The sequence below is a fragment of the Bufo gargarizans genome, chromosome 3 (assembly GCF_014858855.1).
Source record: "Bufo gargarizans isolate SCDJY-AF-19 chromosome 3, ASM1485885v1, whole genome shotgun sequence".
Taxonomy (NCBI): domain Eukaryota; kingdom Metazoa; phylum Chordata; class Amphibia; order Anura; family Bufonidae; genus Bufo; species Bufo gargarizans.
Genome location: NC_058082.1, coordinates 466,848,020 through 466,862,697, shown reverse-complemented (window position 1 = coordinate 466,862,697; position 14,678 = coordinate 466,848,020). Strand labels below are relative to the sequence as shown.

Sequence of the window (14,678 nt, the reverse complement as noted above, 5' to 3'; positions counted from 1 at the left end):
AGCAAATGGTTTTGTGCTTTTTCTACTACTGCTATTTTAGGCTGACGGCTCAATTCTTCATTGATAAAAGCTAAAACTTAAGAGGAGCCAAATATAGTTGTTCAATTAGCAGCCAAAGTACAAATCTGAATGGCCACAGGATCAAGACACTGGCTCAAAAAGTATTTCAAAGCCAACTCCAAAAAAGGTGTATACATTGTAGAGCATAAAATAAAATGTTCTACTTAAGTCATGCACACTAATCATTATAAAGAGTTAACACATTAGAGCATAATAGCACTGCACACTGGTCACATGCTTTGTTAATTTTGGTCAACCAAACTGGAAGGAGGACTTTGTTGTGTTTTTTTCTGCTCATGCACACACATGGTTAAATGTGGGTACCTCTAGTATAAATCCTTTAGATGGTTTCTGTGGCGTTTTGTTGGTCAGGTCAGAACTAACAGCTTTGGAAGGGTGGTTATCCTGTTTGTCAGAGATCGTCACTTCTACAGAAGCAGGAGGGTCAGGACTGGAGGATTTCTCACTTGGTTTTTCAACAGGTGGAGTAGGTGAAGCCACCTTCTCACTTGCAGGTTCCACTTTTTTCTCAGGAAGCTTAAATCTATGTTTATGTTCTTTTGTTTTACCCCTGGTCATGAGGCTGGTAAGGCCTACAGAAATGTCATCCTTCTCTTTCTTAGCTTCGGCTTTTGGCACAGCAGGTGCCTGTGGAATGGGAGACTGAGGCTGGATTTTTTCCTGTCCTTGGGCAGGTTCATTTTTGCCCCCAGCATCCTCCTGTGGAATGACTTTTCTAACCATTTTTCTAACAACTTTCACTACTTTCTTTTTGGTACCAGATTCTTCAGAACCAGCCCCCGAGTTATTGGACTTTGCACTTTCAGCTCTCTGCATGGTGCTAGCTGGTTTTTCATCACCGTTCTGCACCGGTTCTGGGCTGGTTACACGCACAGGGACTTGCACCCTTTCCGGACTCTTCACCCTAAGGAGATTTTGTCTTGGCTCTGGGCTTTTTGCTCTTAGTGGGTTTTGAGATAATAAATTCCTTGGAGATGATGGATTGCTTAAAGGCTGCTCTCCCTCATTCTCTGAGCTTTCAGACTACATTTTGAACATAGAAATAGTGTTGAAAGGCAATTTTGAATTAGAAAAAAAAAAAATTCAGATAAACAGTTATTCTATAATTTTAATTTAAAATGTCTGCAATCAAAGACACACATCTGGGCTCTCTAGTATGCTATATAATGGAAAGACACAAAAAGATGTCTAGATAAAAAGTAAAATCTCAAACTTTCCTAGAGCAAGGAGGCACACCCATCCTGCAAATACTTACCTCAGGATGGATTAAAAAGGAGACTTATCACCACGTCTATTTTAGTCTATACTTGCCATTCCCATAAAATAATTCTGGAACATTATATCTCTGTGTTGTGCCGTTCTTCTATTATCTTTTCTACAAAGATATAAATCAAATGTTACTATTCTCCTTGTCATGACACTGAATAGACAGTGCCAGACTGTAGGGACTTCCCCCAACTGGTAGCACCCAGTTGTTAATGTTCAAAATTCTTGGAGGAATAATAGAGGAAAAACACAACACAGTTAAAGGAAAGAGATACTCCAGAATTGCAGCCTTTAATACGAGAATCCGAATGGTTAAGAAATATTTCTGCACTATTTGCCCAAAAAATTAATTATTGATTTTACCTAGATATGTCAACTGGATATGGTTTAGGGTACATTCACACAACCGTAGGCCATCCGTGCCCGTATGGGTCCACAATTATCAAGATACGGAATGGTGCGGAACCACGTATAGGAAGCCCACGGAATCGCTTTTGGCAAAAGACAGCACATGTTCTATGTTTTGCCATATATTGCGTATCCCGTACCCATTGAAGTGAATGGGTCCACACCACAGCTCAGGCACGGACAGCTTACGTTCGTGTGAATGTACCCTTGATATGAGGTCTTGTTTGAAAATACAATACAATAAAAATGAAGAAAATATGAATGTAATTTGAGATCTTAAAATTTATATAGAGAATCACACAGATTTTTTTTTTTATGCATTTTACTTTTGATATTTGCATTGTGCTTGGATAACCTAGCCAGGGGGGACGTGCACAACCTAGCCAGGGGGGACGTGCACAACCTAGCCAGGGGGGACGTGCACAACCTAGCCAGAGGGGACGTGCACAACCTAGCCAGAGGGGACGTGCACAACCTAGCCAGAGGGGACGTGCACAACCTAGCCAGAGGGGACGTGCACAACCTAGCCAGAGGGGACGTGCACAACCTAGCCAGAGGGGACGTGCACAACCTAGCCAGAGGGGACGTGCACAACCTAGCCAGAGGGGACGTGCACAACCTAGCCAGAGGGGACGTGCACAACCTAGCCAGAGGGGACGTGCACAACCTAGCCAGAGGGGACGTGCACAACCTAGCCAGAGGGGACGTGCACAACCTAGCCAGAGGGGACGTGCACAACCTAGCCAGAGGGGACGTGCACAACCTAGCCAGAGGGGACAAGTACATTGCTCCCCAGTATTTTAGTCTGACGGGTAAATCATTCAATTCTGTTGATAACTTTTCATTTTAAAGCTTCCCCTAGCAAAGATAAAACTAGGACTACAAAGACCCTAGTCTGCACCTGCTGCTTGTATTTTCCTCTGCCCATATGTCCCAATGCATAAAACAGATGGAGACGGTTCCCCAGTTTAGAACTTTCATGGCCTCAGTGAAGAGGACACCGAAGTGCTGTAAAAGCATACATCGGATCAGCCTGTGACTACACAGCTGCAGTAGTATCTGGCACACACAAGAGAGACTGCAGTGCAGGGAAAGCTCTGCTACATGCACTCTACCCAAGAACCTACAAACCGAACCTCAAGGCCCAAACATCTAACTAAAGCGGCCACCACCATAGGTATTATCTTCCAGCAGCTGTCCGTAGCTGTCACTACAATAAAGCAGAACGGAGCAGCACCGCTTGAGCCTGCCATGACTCTCTTATTCCATCATCCCTCCCAATCTGGACTGCAGTCATATACCAGAAATGTGGTATTTACAGGGCAGGTCACATTATCACCAGCCCTTTCTTTCTACCCCATAAAGGCATCATTATTTTAAATCAAAGCCTCCATACCTTTCAGGGGTTTCTGACGTCCGATATACAAAAACAGACACCTTAGTGCATGAAGGGTGCAAGAGCCGGAGATGAGCAGGAGAGGATAATGCAAAGCTTTGTCAAGTTGGGCTCTGCGGCAGAGAAGAGAGTGATGGGAGCTGTGATAGAAATCTGCTGACAAGTTCTTGGGGCAGTACAGATCCGTGAAACATTAAGTAACGAGTCCAGAAACTTATCAGTGAGCGCTCTGTTCTCTGCAGACTTGTTGCTATTTAAAGAGAAGCGAGGTCTGAAATCATTTTATATGTATAGCAGCAATTATCCCAGCAGACCTCACTGGACGTATCCCAAGTTAAGACAACTATGTGTAGCCTCTGCCGTATTCACACTGCGATCATCATCAGGCTTGCATGCAGCTGAGCAGATGCACCGACGGCTATTTTACTAAATCTGCTGTAGAGAGGCGTCTATGAAATCACTACTCATAGGCTGTTCTGCCAGGTGATGCCTTCAACAGAAATGAATGGAACCCCTTATAGAGGTTTGTTCACTGCCATGTGGGGGTTTCTGTAGTGCTTTTCCTTCCTATAGTCACTAGGCACAGACACACACAACGGTCTGCAGGAAGTTATACAGCTCACGAGGTTGCAGCTTCTGGGCAAAAGATACAGAAGGAAGATCAGCTCTGGAGCAAAAAAAAAATGCAGCTCTAACAAATAAAGTACTGGGGCAGATTTACCTATTATTATTTCGACAGCTTGAGTGTCTACAATGGGTTTTAAGGGTATTTTCACAAATGGCAAATGCACCGTGGATTTGTCATTGCAGATTTTCATGTAACAAATTCAAAGTGCTGTTACTGTTCCAGCAAGGTTGATGAGGTTTCAAGAAATTGACCGGCAGTGCAGATTTGAAGTCGGCAGCATGTCAATTTATGCTGTGGATCTTCACTGCAATTTCTCCCTTTGCAACGGAGAAAGTGAAGTCCATAGCTATTTTTGTAGAAAAAGAATGCATGCAATACATACACTTTTTTGCCGCAGATCTGCAGCAGACTTTTCTTCAGTATTTTCCGTCATGTGTGGATGTACCGTAAAAGAACACTAAAGGCCTAATAAATGTCAAAAATACTCAGCACCCAAAAGTTTGATGGAGATTTGGCACATACCAAATACACTGTAATATAGTGAACGGGGACCAAGACAATCATTAAAAGTGTAAGGATCGAGGGGGCGCTGGCTCCTCTCCTACAGGCCTGTGAGGCTCCACTGGGCTCCATCGATGTCATCATCCGGTTGGAACTCACCATAGCCAATTACTGGCCATGACTGTCAGGCTCCCGTTGCGTCATGTGAACCTTTGTCATAACGGAAGGGGAGCTGGACACCCTCCATGGCCAGTTGTTGGCTGCAGCGATGTCAAACCAGATGTGGACTTTGCTGGAGCCCAGCGGAGCATTGCTGGCCTGCAAGAGAAGGATCGGGGAGCCAGCACCCAGGAAGCAAGTCAGCTTCACTTTGCAGGTCTGGCAGAATGGACTGGTTTGCCAAACCCTCCACCATTTCTTGAAACCCATTTAAGTTATCCAATCCATTTCTATTGTATGAAACGCATCTGGCTAGGGCTGTGTAACCCGATTTTGTAGTCTAGCCTTACAGCGAGCGTTGCGATGCCAATCAGCCTCCTGTCTGAAATTTTATGACAGTCAGTATACTGAACTGGACAACAAATCTATTCAGATGTGCAGTGCCGCCTCTAAGATGACCAACATGAAAGGAAATAGTTAAAGTTTTCCGAAAGAATAAAGAGCTTTTCCCTGCTCTCAGCGAGTCAGTCATGAGCGTCATCAAGGAGGCAGTCATGGAATAACAGAAGACTTTGGCAATTTTCAAACCACTTTTCCATCACATCTTCCAAAATGGTTTTGTGAAATCCCGAATTGTTCCAAACCAGTTGTCTTAAAGGCATACAGACAAGTTACCTTCCCAAAGATCAGACAGTGCTGGGAAATTCACTGATATTTTAAAGAAAAGCGGATTTCACACACACACAAGGCAGTTCTTATGGGGCTGAATGCTTTCATGGTTGAGAAGGTTCACTGTTCCTCTGGGACGGAGTGCTCACACTTAGGACTCATTCACACAACCGTAGGTATCCTGTTGCCATATTGCAGACTGCACCGTTCCGTGTGCGTTACGCATCACAGATGCGGAGCCATTGACTTGAATGGGTCCGCAAATCCGGAGATGCGGAACGAAAGCACGGAACGGAACACTACAGAAGCACTACGGAGTGCTTCCGTGGGCTTCCGTTCCATACTTCCGTTCTGCAAAAAGATAGAACTTGTCCTATCTTTTTGCGGAACAAACGGATCGCAGACAGGGTTGTGATCCGCATGCGGCTGGCCCACGGACGCAGCGGTCCGCAGCACGGGCACGGAGCCCTTACATTCGTGTGAATGAGCCTTTAAACTGATCGGTTAGGGAGCTGGGAATCTGACCCCCACCAATCTGATATTGATTACCTATCCTAAGAATAGATCCTCAGTTTTAATGTCCATGAAGACCCCTTGAGGGACCAGGGTAACATTTTCTGCCACGTTTGGAATTGTTTTTAAAGGGGTTGTAACGCTCTAATGGGGCTCGCACCGTGGGATAATGTGGGTGCAGTAGATGATGAAGTGAGCACAGTACAACAGAGCCCCACAATCAGATAGGAACTGGATAATAAATCACTCCGATGTAGCAATTTCGGGTCAGGGGAGCTGCAGTCAGTCCGAGATGCGTCTGACACATGGGCCATGTCTCGAAGATTACGTACGGTCGTGTGAATTGGCCCTAAGACAATAGTAAAAAATCTCCTAAAAAAAATATGGAGACAATGCAGACCTCCCAAGTGTCCCTCTTTTGGAGAGACAGTCCCTATTTTTGACTCAAGTCCCTCTGTCCCTCTTTGCTCCATAGATGTCCCTCTTTTTGATCTCATGTACAGATTTGCATTTGCACATGTACAATATTGATCCAGAAAGTGTTTAGCTTACCTCTGCATATTGGAGCCTTGTAAAATATTTAATTATTTGATGCAATTTGGGTTTTAGAAATTTCTATATTCAGATAATTTGTGCACTAGTGTAAAAGAAAACCACCAAAGTGTGTAGAGATGCAGGAAAAAAAGGATCTTTCACATAAGTGCCCCTATTTCACAGCCCAAAAAGTTGACAGGTATGGACAATGTGTAAGTACATAGGAGCAGGACTAAAGAAATCCCCTGGGCCAGGGCAGCCAGCGTACCAAGACAACAGGTGACAACTGACAGACAATCTGTGATGAAGAAATTTCATTTTAACTCAATATGAATTATATTTTTGTTCCTCATTCTACTTCCAGTCATCGTCTGCATCTCATCTGCCCTGGAAGGAAATATAGCCAAATCAATGTGCTACTAAACTATTATACACACCACTATAACATCTAGAGCGCCCAGAGACATGCTTGTCATGCAGAAATACAAGCTCACATTTAACACTTTTACTAATTACACTTACAGCTCCGTTCTGGCTGGAAGAGGCACCATTTTGTTTCTTTGCTAAAGGTTTATCTTCATCCTTAACCTAAAGTTTTGAAATAGGAGCAGGAGGTAAAGGTCATAAAAACTGAAAGTGGATCAATGGCCATGATACGGGTCAAGGAAATAAGTATCTACCCGAAGCATGACCGCTAGTTCCAACCCCGCATAGTCAATGGTGACAAGTAAGCATTTAAAGAAGCACTGTCACACAAATTTGTATTCTGGCCCCTTAGAAGGGTACACGAGGTAAGTTATAGTGAAGTTATTCTTCTTATTAGTGACTATTTCTCATTTACCTGCTTTGATCTGGTCCTCAGCTGTGCGACCGACACTCTGACTCTCTAGCTGACACAGCGTCTTATGCGTGGATAGGAAGTCTAATCATTCCTATGACGGCCTCAACGTCAGAAGACCTGGTGTCAGCTGGAGGGTCAGAGTGTCAATCACATGACGCATCTGAGTCCCGTCACTGTGATGGGATCTGTACCCATTTCTAGTAAGACATATTCTCTCAGGTTACATGGAAATCGAATTTAACTACCAGGGCAGTTACCTACGACGTATACGTATAGGTCTGTAGACCAGCAGAAAGGGCCAGTATTGGCGTTCATATTTTTATTGTGTGAAACTGGCATAAAGAGAATTTAAAAAGCCCATAAAGCTGTAGTGAAACCACTTAAAAAAAAATAATATGTGACCTACAGTCTTATCAAAATCAATTAAGCCCCTGGGGTTAAAGTGGCAATGGAGGAGCGGTGGAACATTTTAAACTGTTTCTCTCTCCTCCCCCCCCCCCCCCTAATTGTACATGCCACCTGCACCTTGCCAAATTTTAAAAACTCTTAAAGAACTCCTATAAAACAAATCGGTAAGCATAACCTGCAAACCCTAAAGCATGTTATTATCTTCTGTCTTATCATGGATTATTGTCTCTACCACAATGAAAAGCATGCAGGGTGCTACAACACTTCCCTTTTGCTCCCAGAAAGCAAAGCGTGAGGAGAATGCCATGGCAGGGCAGTCATGAGACGAAGGGTCCTACTCTGATAGTCTAAAGGAGAAACAGAGGATCAGAAATGTTTCGAGTTTTCCAGACACCAGGCATAAATTCTTAGTTCTTTTCATGCCTAGACACACAGCCCCGGACACACAGCATGGACGTGGACAGGGAAGCCGGACATATAAAATTGGCTCTAGGTTATAAAACAGCCACAGAATACATGTAAAATATAAAATTACCACAGTTAGCAAACACAGCGCATCAGGAGAAAAAGCACGGGCCACTACTTTTTGAAGGCTATGCCTCTGTGAAGACTTCTGAAAATGTAGCAATAAGTTGACATCTAGTTGTTACCATCCTACTTGTTAACAGGCTGTATCCTTTCAGCCACTTTTCAATCCATTATTCATTTATTGCACATATTTCCAGGAGGAATAACAGAGGAATGGCACAATGTCCCAGAACTGGGGAATACAGGAGAGATGACAGATGCTCTTTAACTGGACATTTCTTGTTGATTCCTTAGCATTAATATTCTCTGCGTATTCAGACATTTCTTATCTGGTTCTGGTAAAGCTGGGTGATGACCAATATGGATGCAATTGCGGCTCCCTCGGGGATTGTTACACAGCTTTTCTAGAGTACTGAATGGTAATTCTTCCTAGTCAGTGAAATGTTCCCTGCCCCCGCAGCATTATCAAGGAAAAGGTGGGGGTGCTCGGACTGTACAGGGGAGCCACGTGTGCCTCGCGCATGCTGCATTTCCTCCATTACATCACCACTTCCTGGTGAAATAAAAATGTTTTTCTTGTGACCCACTGCCAAATTCAGGGACAGAAGAGCAATCAGGAAGTGTCACAATTTTTACCTCGTGAGGGGCAGATAGACGTTACAAGAGAAGCCTGATGTACATACGGAACAGAACTATAAGGAACATCAGCCATACATGTGGGACTACATGTAGCAGCAGGCCTGTTCAATGGCTCATTTTTTTAATACCATTTTGAAGAAAAGTTCTGGAGCAGCTCTAGTGCAATTCCACTAAGGCTACTTTCACACTCATTTTGGGCGGATCCGTCATGGATCTGCAAAAACTGATCAGTTACAATAATACAACTGTCTGCATCCATCATGAATTGATCAGTTTGTATTATCTGTAACATAGCCAAGACGGATCCGTCATGAACACCATTGAAAGTCAATGGAGGACGGATCCGTTTTCTATTGTGCCAGATTGTGTCAGAGAAAAGGGATCCGTCCCCATTGACTTACATTGTGTGTCAGGACGGATCTGTTTGGCTCAGTTTAATCAGGCAGACACCAAAACGCTGCAAGCCTCCAAAGTGGAATGGAGACTGAACTGATGCATTCTGAGCGGATCCTTTTCCATTCAGAATGCATTAGAATGCAAACTGATCCGTTTTGGACCGCCTGCGAGAGCCCTGAACGGATCTCACAAATGGAAAGCTAAAACGCTAATGTGAAAGTAGACTAAGGGTATGTTCACATAATGGATTTTTATGGTGGTTTTTGCGCTCAAAATGCATGCAGACCTTCTCCATTGATTGCAACTGGGAATCCATATGTGAAATAATAGATTCCACACAAGTTTTTTTCCAGCACTCATACTCAGTGTGAACAGACCCCAACACTGTAACAGAACATGGGAATAGTTTTCAAAGTGAAAGACATTTTGCCTTCTCTTGGGCAAGGCTCAGGTAATAATGGACATGTTGCTTTCCAGAATAAACAAGGACATAAACCAGCGACTATCCAGCCATCTGTTACCCTTCCTGTGGGGTCAGCTGCTGAGGAGCACCTGTCCTGCATATTAGTTTAATCAACACTGTTTTGGGACTTTGTCGGTGACCACTACAGCTGAGGGAAGAAGCTCAATAGGCTCGGAGCGATACTCCAATCTAAAGCGTCTATCTAAAGCGGATTGCCTGTATTAGAAAGGTTATTACATCAGGCAGATCTGGCAAAGCGAGTCTTTATTCTGGTAGGGACCCAGCTTTTCCAGAATCAAATTCAAAATTAAAGGATTTTCCCAAGATTTTGATACTGATGAACTATCCTCAGGTTAGGTCATCAGTATCTGATCGGTGGTGGTCCGACACCCAGGAACCCTGCCGATCTCCTGTGAGTGCCTTGCAGCTTACCAAGCACAGCACTGTACATTGTATAGCGGCTGTGCTTGGTATCACAGCTCGGCCTTCTCAAACAGCTGGCCGGCGGGGGTATCGGCTGTCCGACCCCCACCAATCAGGTACTGATAACTAGGGATGAGTGAATTTCATGTTATGAAATTCGTTTGCACTTCGTTTGGTGGTAAAAGCTGAATTAATTAATTTATTTATTTTATGCACTTATATAGCGCTACTATATTCCGCAGCACTTTACATACATTAGCATCCAACTGTCCCCAGTCGGGCTCACAATCTATATCCCCTATCAGTAAGTCTTTGGAGTGTGGGAGGAAACCGGAGAACCCAGAGGAAACCCATGTAAACACGGGGAGAACATGCAAACTCCAAGCAGATGTTGTCCTTGGTCGTTATGGATTCCGTTACCACGGACCATAATGCAATTCTATGATGGGATGCCTTTAGAGGCATTCCGTTACTCATTCCGTCATAATAGAAGTCTATGGCCTGCAAAATGGATCGTCCGGTTTCCGTTATGCAGGGGAGTCCACTCCTGCATAACTTCTATTATGACGGAATGAACAATGGAATGCCTCTAAAGGCATTCAGTCATAGAATTTCGTTATGGTCCGTGGAAACGGAACCAATAACGCAAATCTGCTTTTACCACCAAACGAAGCGCAAACGAATTTCAAAATATGAAATCTGCTCATCTCTACTTCGGTATCAAAATCTCAGAAAACCCTTTTAAAATATCTTAGTATGATTTTTTAACAACCTGACAGAGGAGGACTGCTGAAAGTCTTCTTTTAGGCTTGATTCATACACAGCGTTTGTACACTGTGGGATTCGCTTTAGGTAAAAAAAAGCTGCAGCCACATGTTACATTAAAGGGCATCTGTCAGCAGAACTGTCCCTATGAAACTGGCTGACCTGTCCCATGTGGCAGCTGAAGACATCTGTGTTGGTCCCATGTTCATATGTGCCCGCATTACTGAGAAAAATGTTTTAATATATGCAAATGAGCCTCTAGGAGCAACAGGGGCGTTGCCGTTACACCTAGATGCTCTGCTCTCTCTGCAACTGCTGCGTCCTCTGCACTTTGATTGAAAGTGCCAGGCAGTGAAAATGTCATCACACCTGGCCCGGTCAGCAGTGACGTGCTGCTTGGAGACATGTCACCACTTAGGCCAATTATTGTCACAGTGGCAAGGAAAAGGTGAGTGTGTGTGTTTTTTTTTTTTCCCAACGAGTGCCACAGGCTGCTATCAAAAGTTAAAAAAAAATTATAAAAGCTGGACAACCCCTTTAAAATGGTTGTCCAAGAATGCAAAAAAATAAATAAATAAATCAGCTAACAGAAGGGAACATGTAAAGAGAAAAAAAAACAACCATTGCTAGCCTGTCTTGCTGGCCATTGTTTAGTCTGCGTCAGTGATGACATGATACAACATGACTGCCGTAGTCCATCATCTGCGGTGATGGCTGCATGCACGGCATCAGACCGCTGAGGCCAGTGACTGGCTGCGTTGGTCACTTGCATGTACGGGTATGTCATCACTGCAGCAAAGCAAAAAGCAACAGGGACCACCGGCACTGGTACAACAAGAAATATAACAGGTTATTTTTATTTTATTTTAACATAATCCCTGCTATCAGACAATATTTTTTTTACATACTCTTTAAGACTTATTTTTCCATCATAGAACATCAAAGTAATCTTCTGTTTCAAAATCCAACCTATCAATGTGCAGTGCATTAGGGTGTATTATCTGACTAATATCTGTCCAATCAGACCAATAGTTGGTGTGAATAACACAAGATTTGTGTGTGTAAACAGCCATCTGACCAGTGATTGGTTACAAAATCTGTCAGACAATCTGTTGGTGTAAATGCACCCTTAGGCTAGGGCTCCATGGTGACTCTTGGATGATTTGCGCCCAATAAGTTAACATTGAGGTGACAGTAACGCATGATTTTACCACTGCGGGACTAACGGCCATATCCTAGATCTACTGTGGGCCATTAAGTCTGTGTACCCAGCTGGCAGATATTAACAGATCTTGACTCTTCAGCCGGTCATCATGTCCTATGACCTAAGAAAAGCATTTATCTCATGATGTATAAAGCATGGAACGCCTGAATGTTTTCTAAAGCTGACCATAGACACACACAGTACGATGGCTACTATAAATGACCCAATATCTCCTTGGCTAGGACAGAATTGTGTTAAAATAGCAGAAAAGCAAGTATACACACGCATTAACAATAATATAACTACTAATCATGAAAATATAGAAAACAATGGACACAATTAGGGATGAGCAAATCGACTTAGGCTGCTTCATCTGAAATTTTATGCGAATCGACTTCGGATGAAGCAGCCCAAGTCGATTCACTCATCCCTAGACACAATACATCTGTTTTGTGCCCAAAATGCATTAAAAAAAATTGCTAAAAATTGTTATCTTGGTTTTATCAGCTAAAAACTGCTTCAAGGTTGTCTGCCTTTTCCCCCCCATTTGTGGGTCCTGACCCCATCTGCGGCCTTACCATTACAGGGATGCTGGGGTAACAAGGTACAGTAGTTATCATTAACCATCAGGGTCGGACTGGCCCACCAGAGTACCAGAGGATCCTACGGTGGGCCAAAGTCTCTGAAGGCCGCAAAAGTCCAGGAGAAAAAAAAAAAAAACATTTGGAGCTATTCACTTGCCACTAAGGACTATTTGTTTGATTCAAAACCTATTAGACTTTATTGACAATAAGGGGCTTGGACCTTGAGAATAATTTCCTCTGATGGGTCTAAGGAACCCCAGTCCGACACGGTTAACCATGGTCATTGTTGGCTGTATTATGTGAATAATAAATACATCTATGGCCAGTATTTCTAATGGAACAACATTGGGGCCTCATAGTTCATTAAAACAATATAAAAAGGTACGCCCAAAATCAAGAAAACTGTAATAAAAGAAAACAAAAAAAGTTAACACGGAACCGCTGCATGATACTCTCCAAAACAGAAGTCATTGCTAGGAAACTAACTTGCCCTCCCTTCCTCTGTACTTTTTTTCATAACTAATGAAAGTTCTTTTATGTGGAAGCAAAACCTAATGAGAACATAAAATATCTACAGGCAAATAAAGGTAGGCGAAAAAACAAAAGCTCTAAAATCCAATGACTGCAGCTCTTAAATAAAACAGATTATATAGCAACACTTCTACAACTTCTCTTCCCCCAGCTGAAATCTGTCCAAAATAGACGTAAAAAAAAAAAAAGAAGAAAATTATATTGAACTAGAGAGAGACAAAATGATAAAAAAATATAAATAATGACAATATAAATAATTCAGTAATATTAGGGGATTTCATTAATTCAGCAATGACAAAGCGTTAGCAGCCTGGGAGTAAAAGCCGCACCGTGTTATAGGAATAAATACAAGTACTGTAATAATCCTATAAATATGATAAAATAATAAAGAATAGGGGACTATCCTCGATGCCTCTAGAAGGAGTAGCGTTTCGCCGCCATACAGACACAACAAGCCAGCTCTAAGAATAGTCTGGGCCTGATTACACCAGCAATGGATTGCCAAGTGTATTGTGTCATAAAGTGATGGAAAAGTTTAAAAAGTCACAAGTTTGAGGCGTCTAGAAGACAAAAGTCGCCTCTTCCATTAATATTTGCACCTTACCGCAGCCCGAGGGGATAGGAAACCTTAAGAAGTGGAAGCAGGGATTGAGTGAGAGCGAGAGAGAGCGCACAGGCTTTCCGGCCAACACAGAGAGAGGTACTGAAATGTGAGAGGAGGCCTATGAGTCAGTTTCCCTAACACTGCAGCTCCAAGTCAGGGGACAGCTGCACTGATACTGGCCTCCTAAATATAGTTAAGGAATGCTGTAGGGGGGGCAGCCAGAACGCATCCTACAGTTGCTGGGTCCCCTTGGCTTACCCACCTTGGTCTATCCGAGGGCAGGATAAGGTTTTCCTCTGAGCGACTGTGGGCAGAGGCGAGATGCAAAAATGAAGCATTTTCACACAGGAAGGAAATAAAAGAGAAGAGGCATCAGCTTTCCCCGTGCTCAGAGTGGTGCGCTGTATTATTAACCATTTGGCTGCCAAGAAGTGCACACCAGCAAGGTTCATAGCCTGTATCACCATCTGCGTACCAACTCGATTTTACATGAAATATCCGGCATACAACCACAGGGACGAGGAAAGGTAGAGTGAATGTTTTTAGAAACCTTCCCTCTTCATTACATCTTTAGCCAAGAGAAACACCAGACTAAGGACTCATGCACACTGCCCATAGTTTCTGTCCGCATCCGAGACACATTTTTTGCAGATTGGATGCAGACCCATTTATTTCTAAGGGGCCACAAAAGATACGGACAGCACACCGTGTGCCGTCCACTTTTCCACATCTGTTCCGCAGACCCAGAAAAAAAAGATACATGTCTTAGGCCCCTTTCACACGAGCGAGTATTCCGCGCGGGTGCGATGCGCGAGTTGAACGCATTGCACCCGCACTGAATCCTGACCCATTCATTTCTATGGGGCTGTTCACATGAGCAGTGATTTTCACGCATCACTTATGCGTTGCGTGAAAATCGCAGCATGCTCCTCTTTGTGCGTTGCGGTGCGATAATCCACGCAACGCAAGCCCATAGAAGTGAATAGGGTTGCGTGAAAATCGCAAGCATCCGCAAGCAAGTGCGGATGTGGTGCGATTTTCACGCATGGGTTCTAGGTGACAGTCTATTCACTGTATTATTTTCCCTTATAACATGGTTATAAGGGAAAATAATAGCATTCTGACTACAGAATACAT

At 43.4% G+C, this 14,678-nt stretch overlaps 1 protein-coding gene across 21 annotated transcripts in view; it reads right to left on the bottom strand.

Annotated features, from left to right (window-relative positions):
* LOC122930354 (unconventional myosin-XVIIIa-like) overlaps positions 1–14,678 on the bottom strand; it is a 331,901-nt gene that overhangs the window by 210,927 nt on the left and 106,296 nt on the right. For 5 of the 21 annotated variants that reach the window (XM_044283679.1, XM_044283681.1, XM_044283684.1 and 2 more), the window contains exons 1-4: positions 13,542–13,647; positions 7,673–7,751; positions 6,678–6,743; positions 385–1,104 (exon numbers count right to left, since the gene is read on the bottom strand). The exons of 11 other annotated variants lie outside the window; for them this stretch is intronic. In XM_044283679.1, the coding sequence (XP_044139614.1) occupies positions 385–1,104; positions 6,678–6,743; positions 7,673–7,711 (825 nt within the window). In that variant the 5' untranslated portion in view covers positions 7,712–7,751; positions 13,542–13,647. Of the gene's footprint in view, positions 1–384; positions 1,105–3,151; positions 3,265–6,677; positions 6,744–7,672; positions 7,752–13,541; positions 13,648–13,803; positions 13,864–14,678 lie in introns of those variants that run through there. 5 more of the 21 variants (XM_044283687.1, XM_044283688.1, XM_044283685.1 and 2 more) reach the window with 4 other exon arrangements.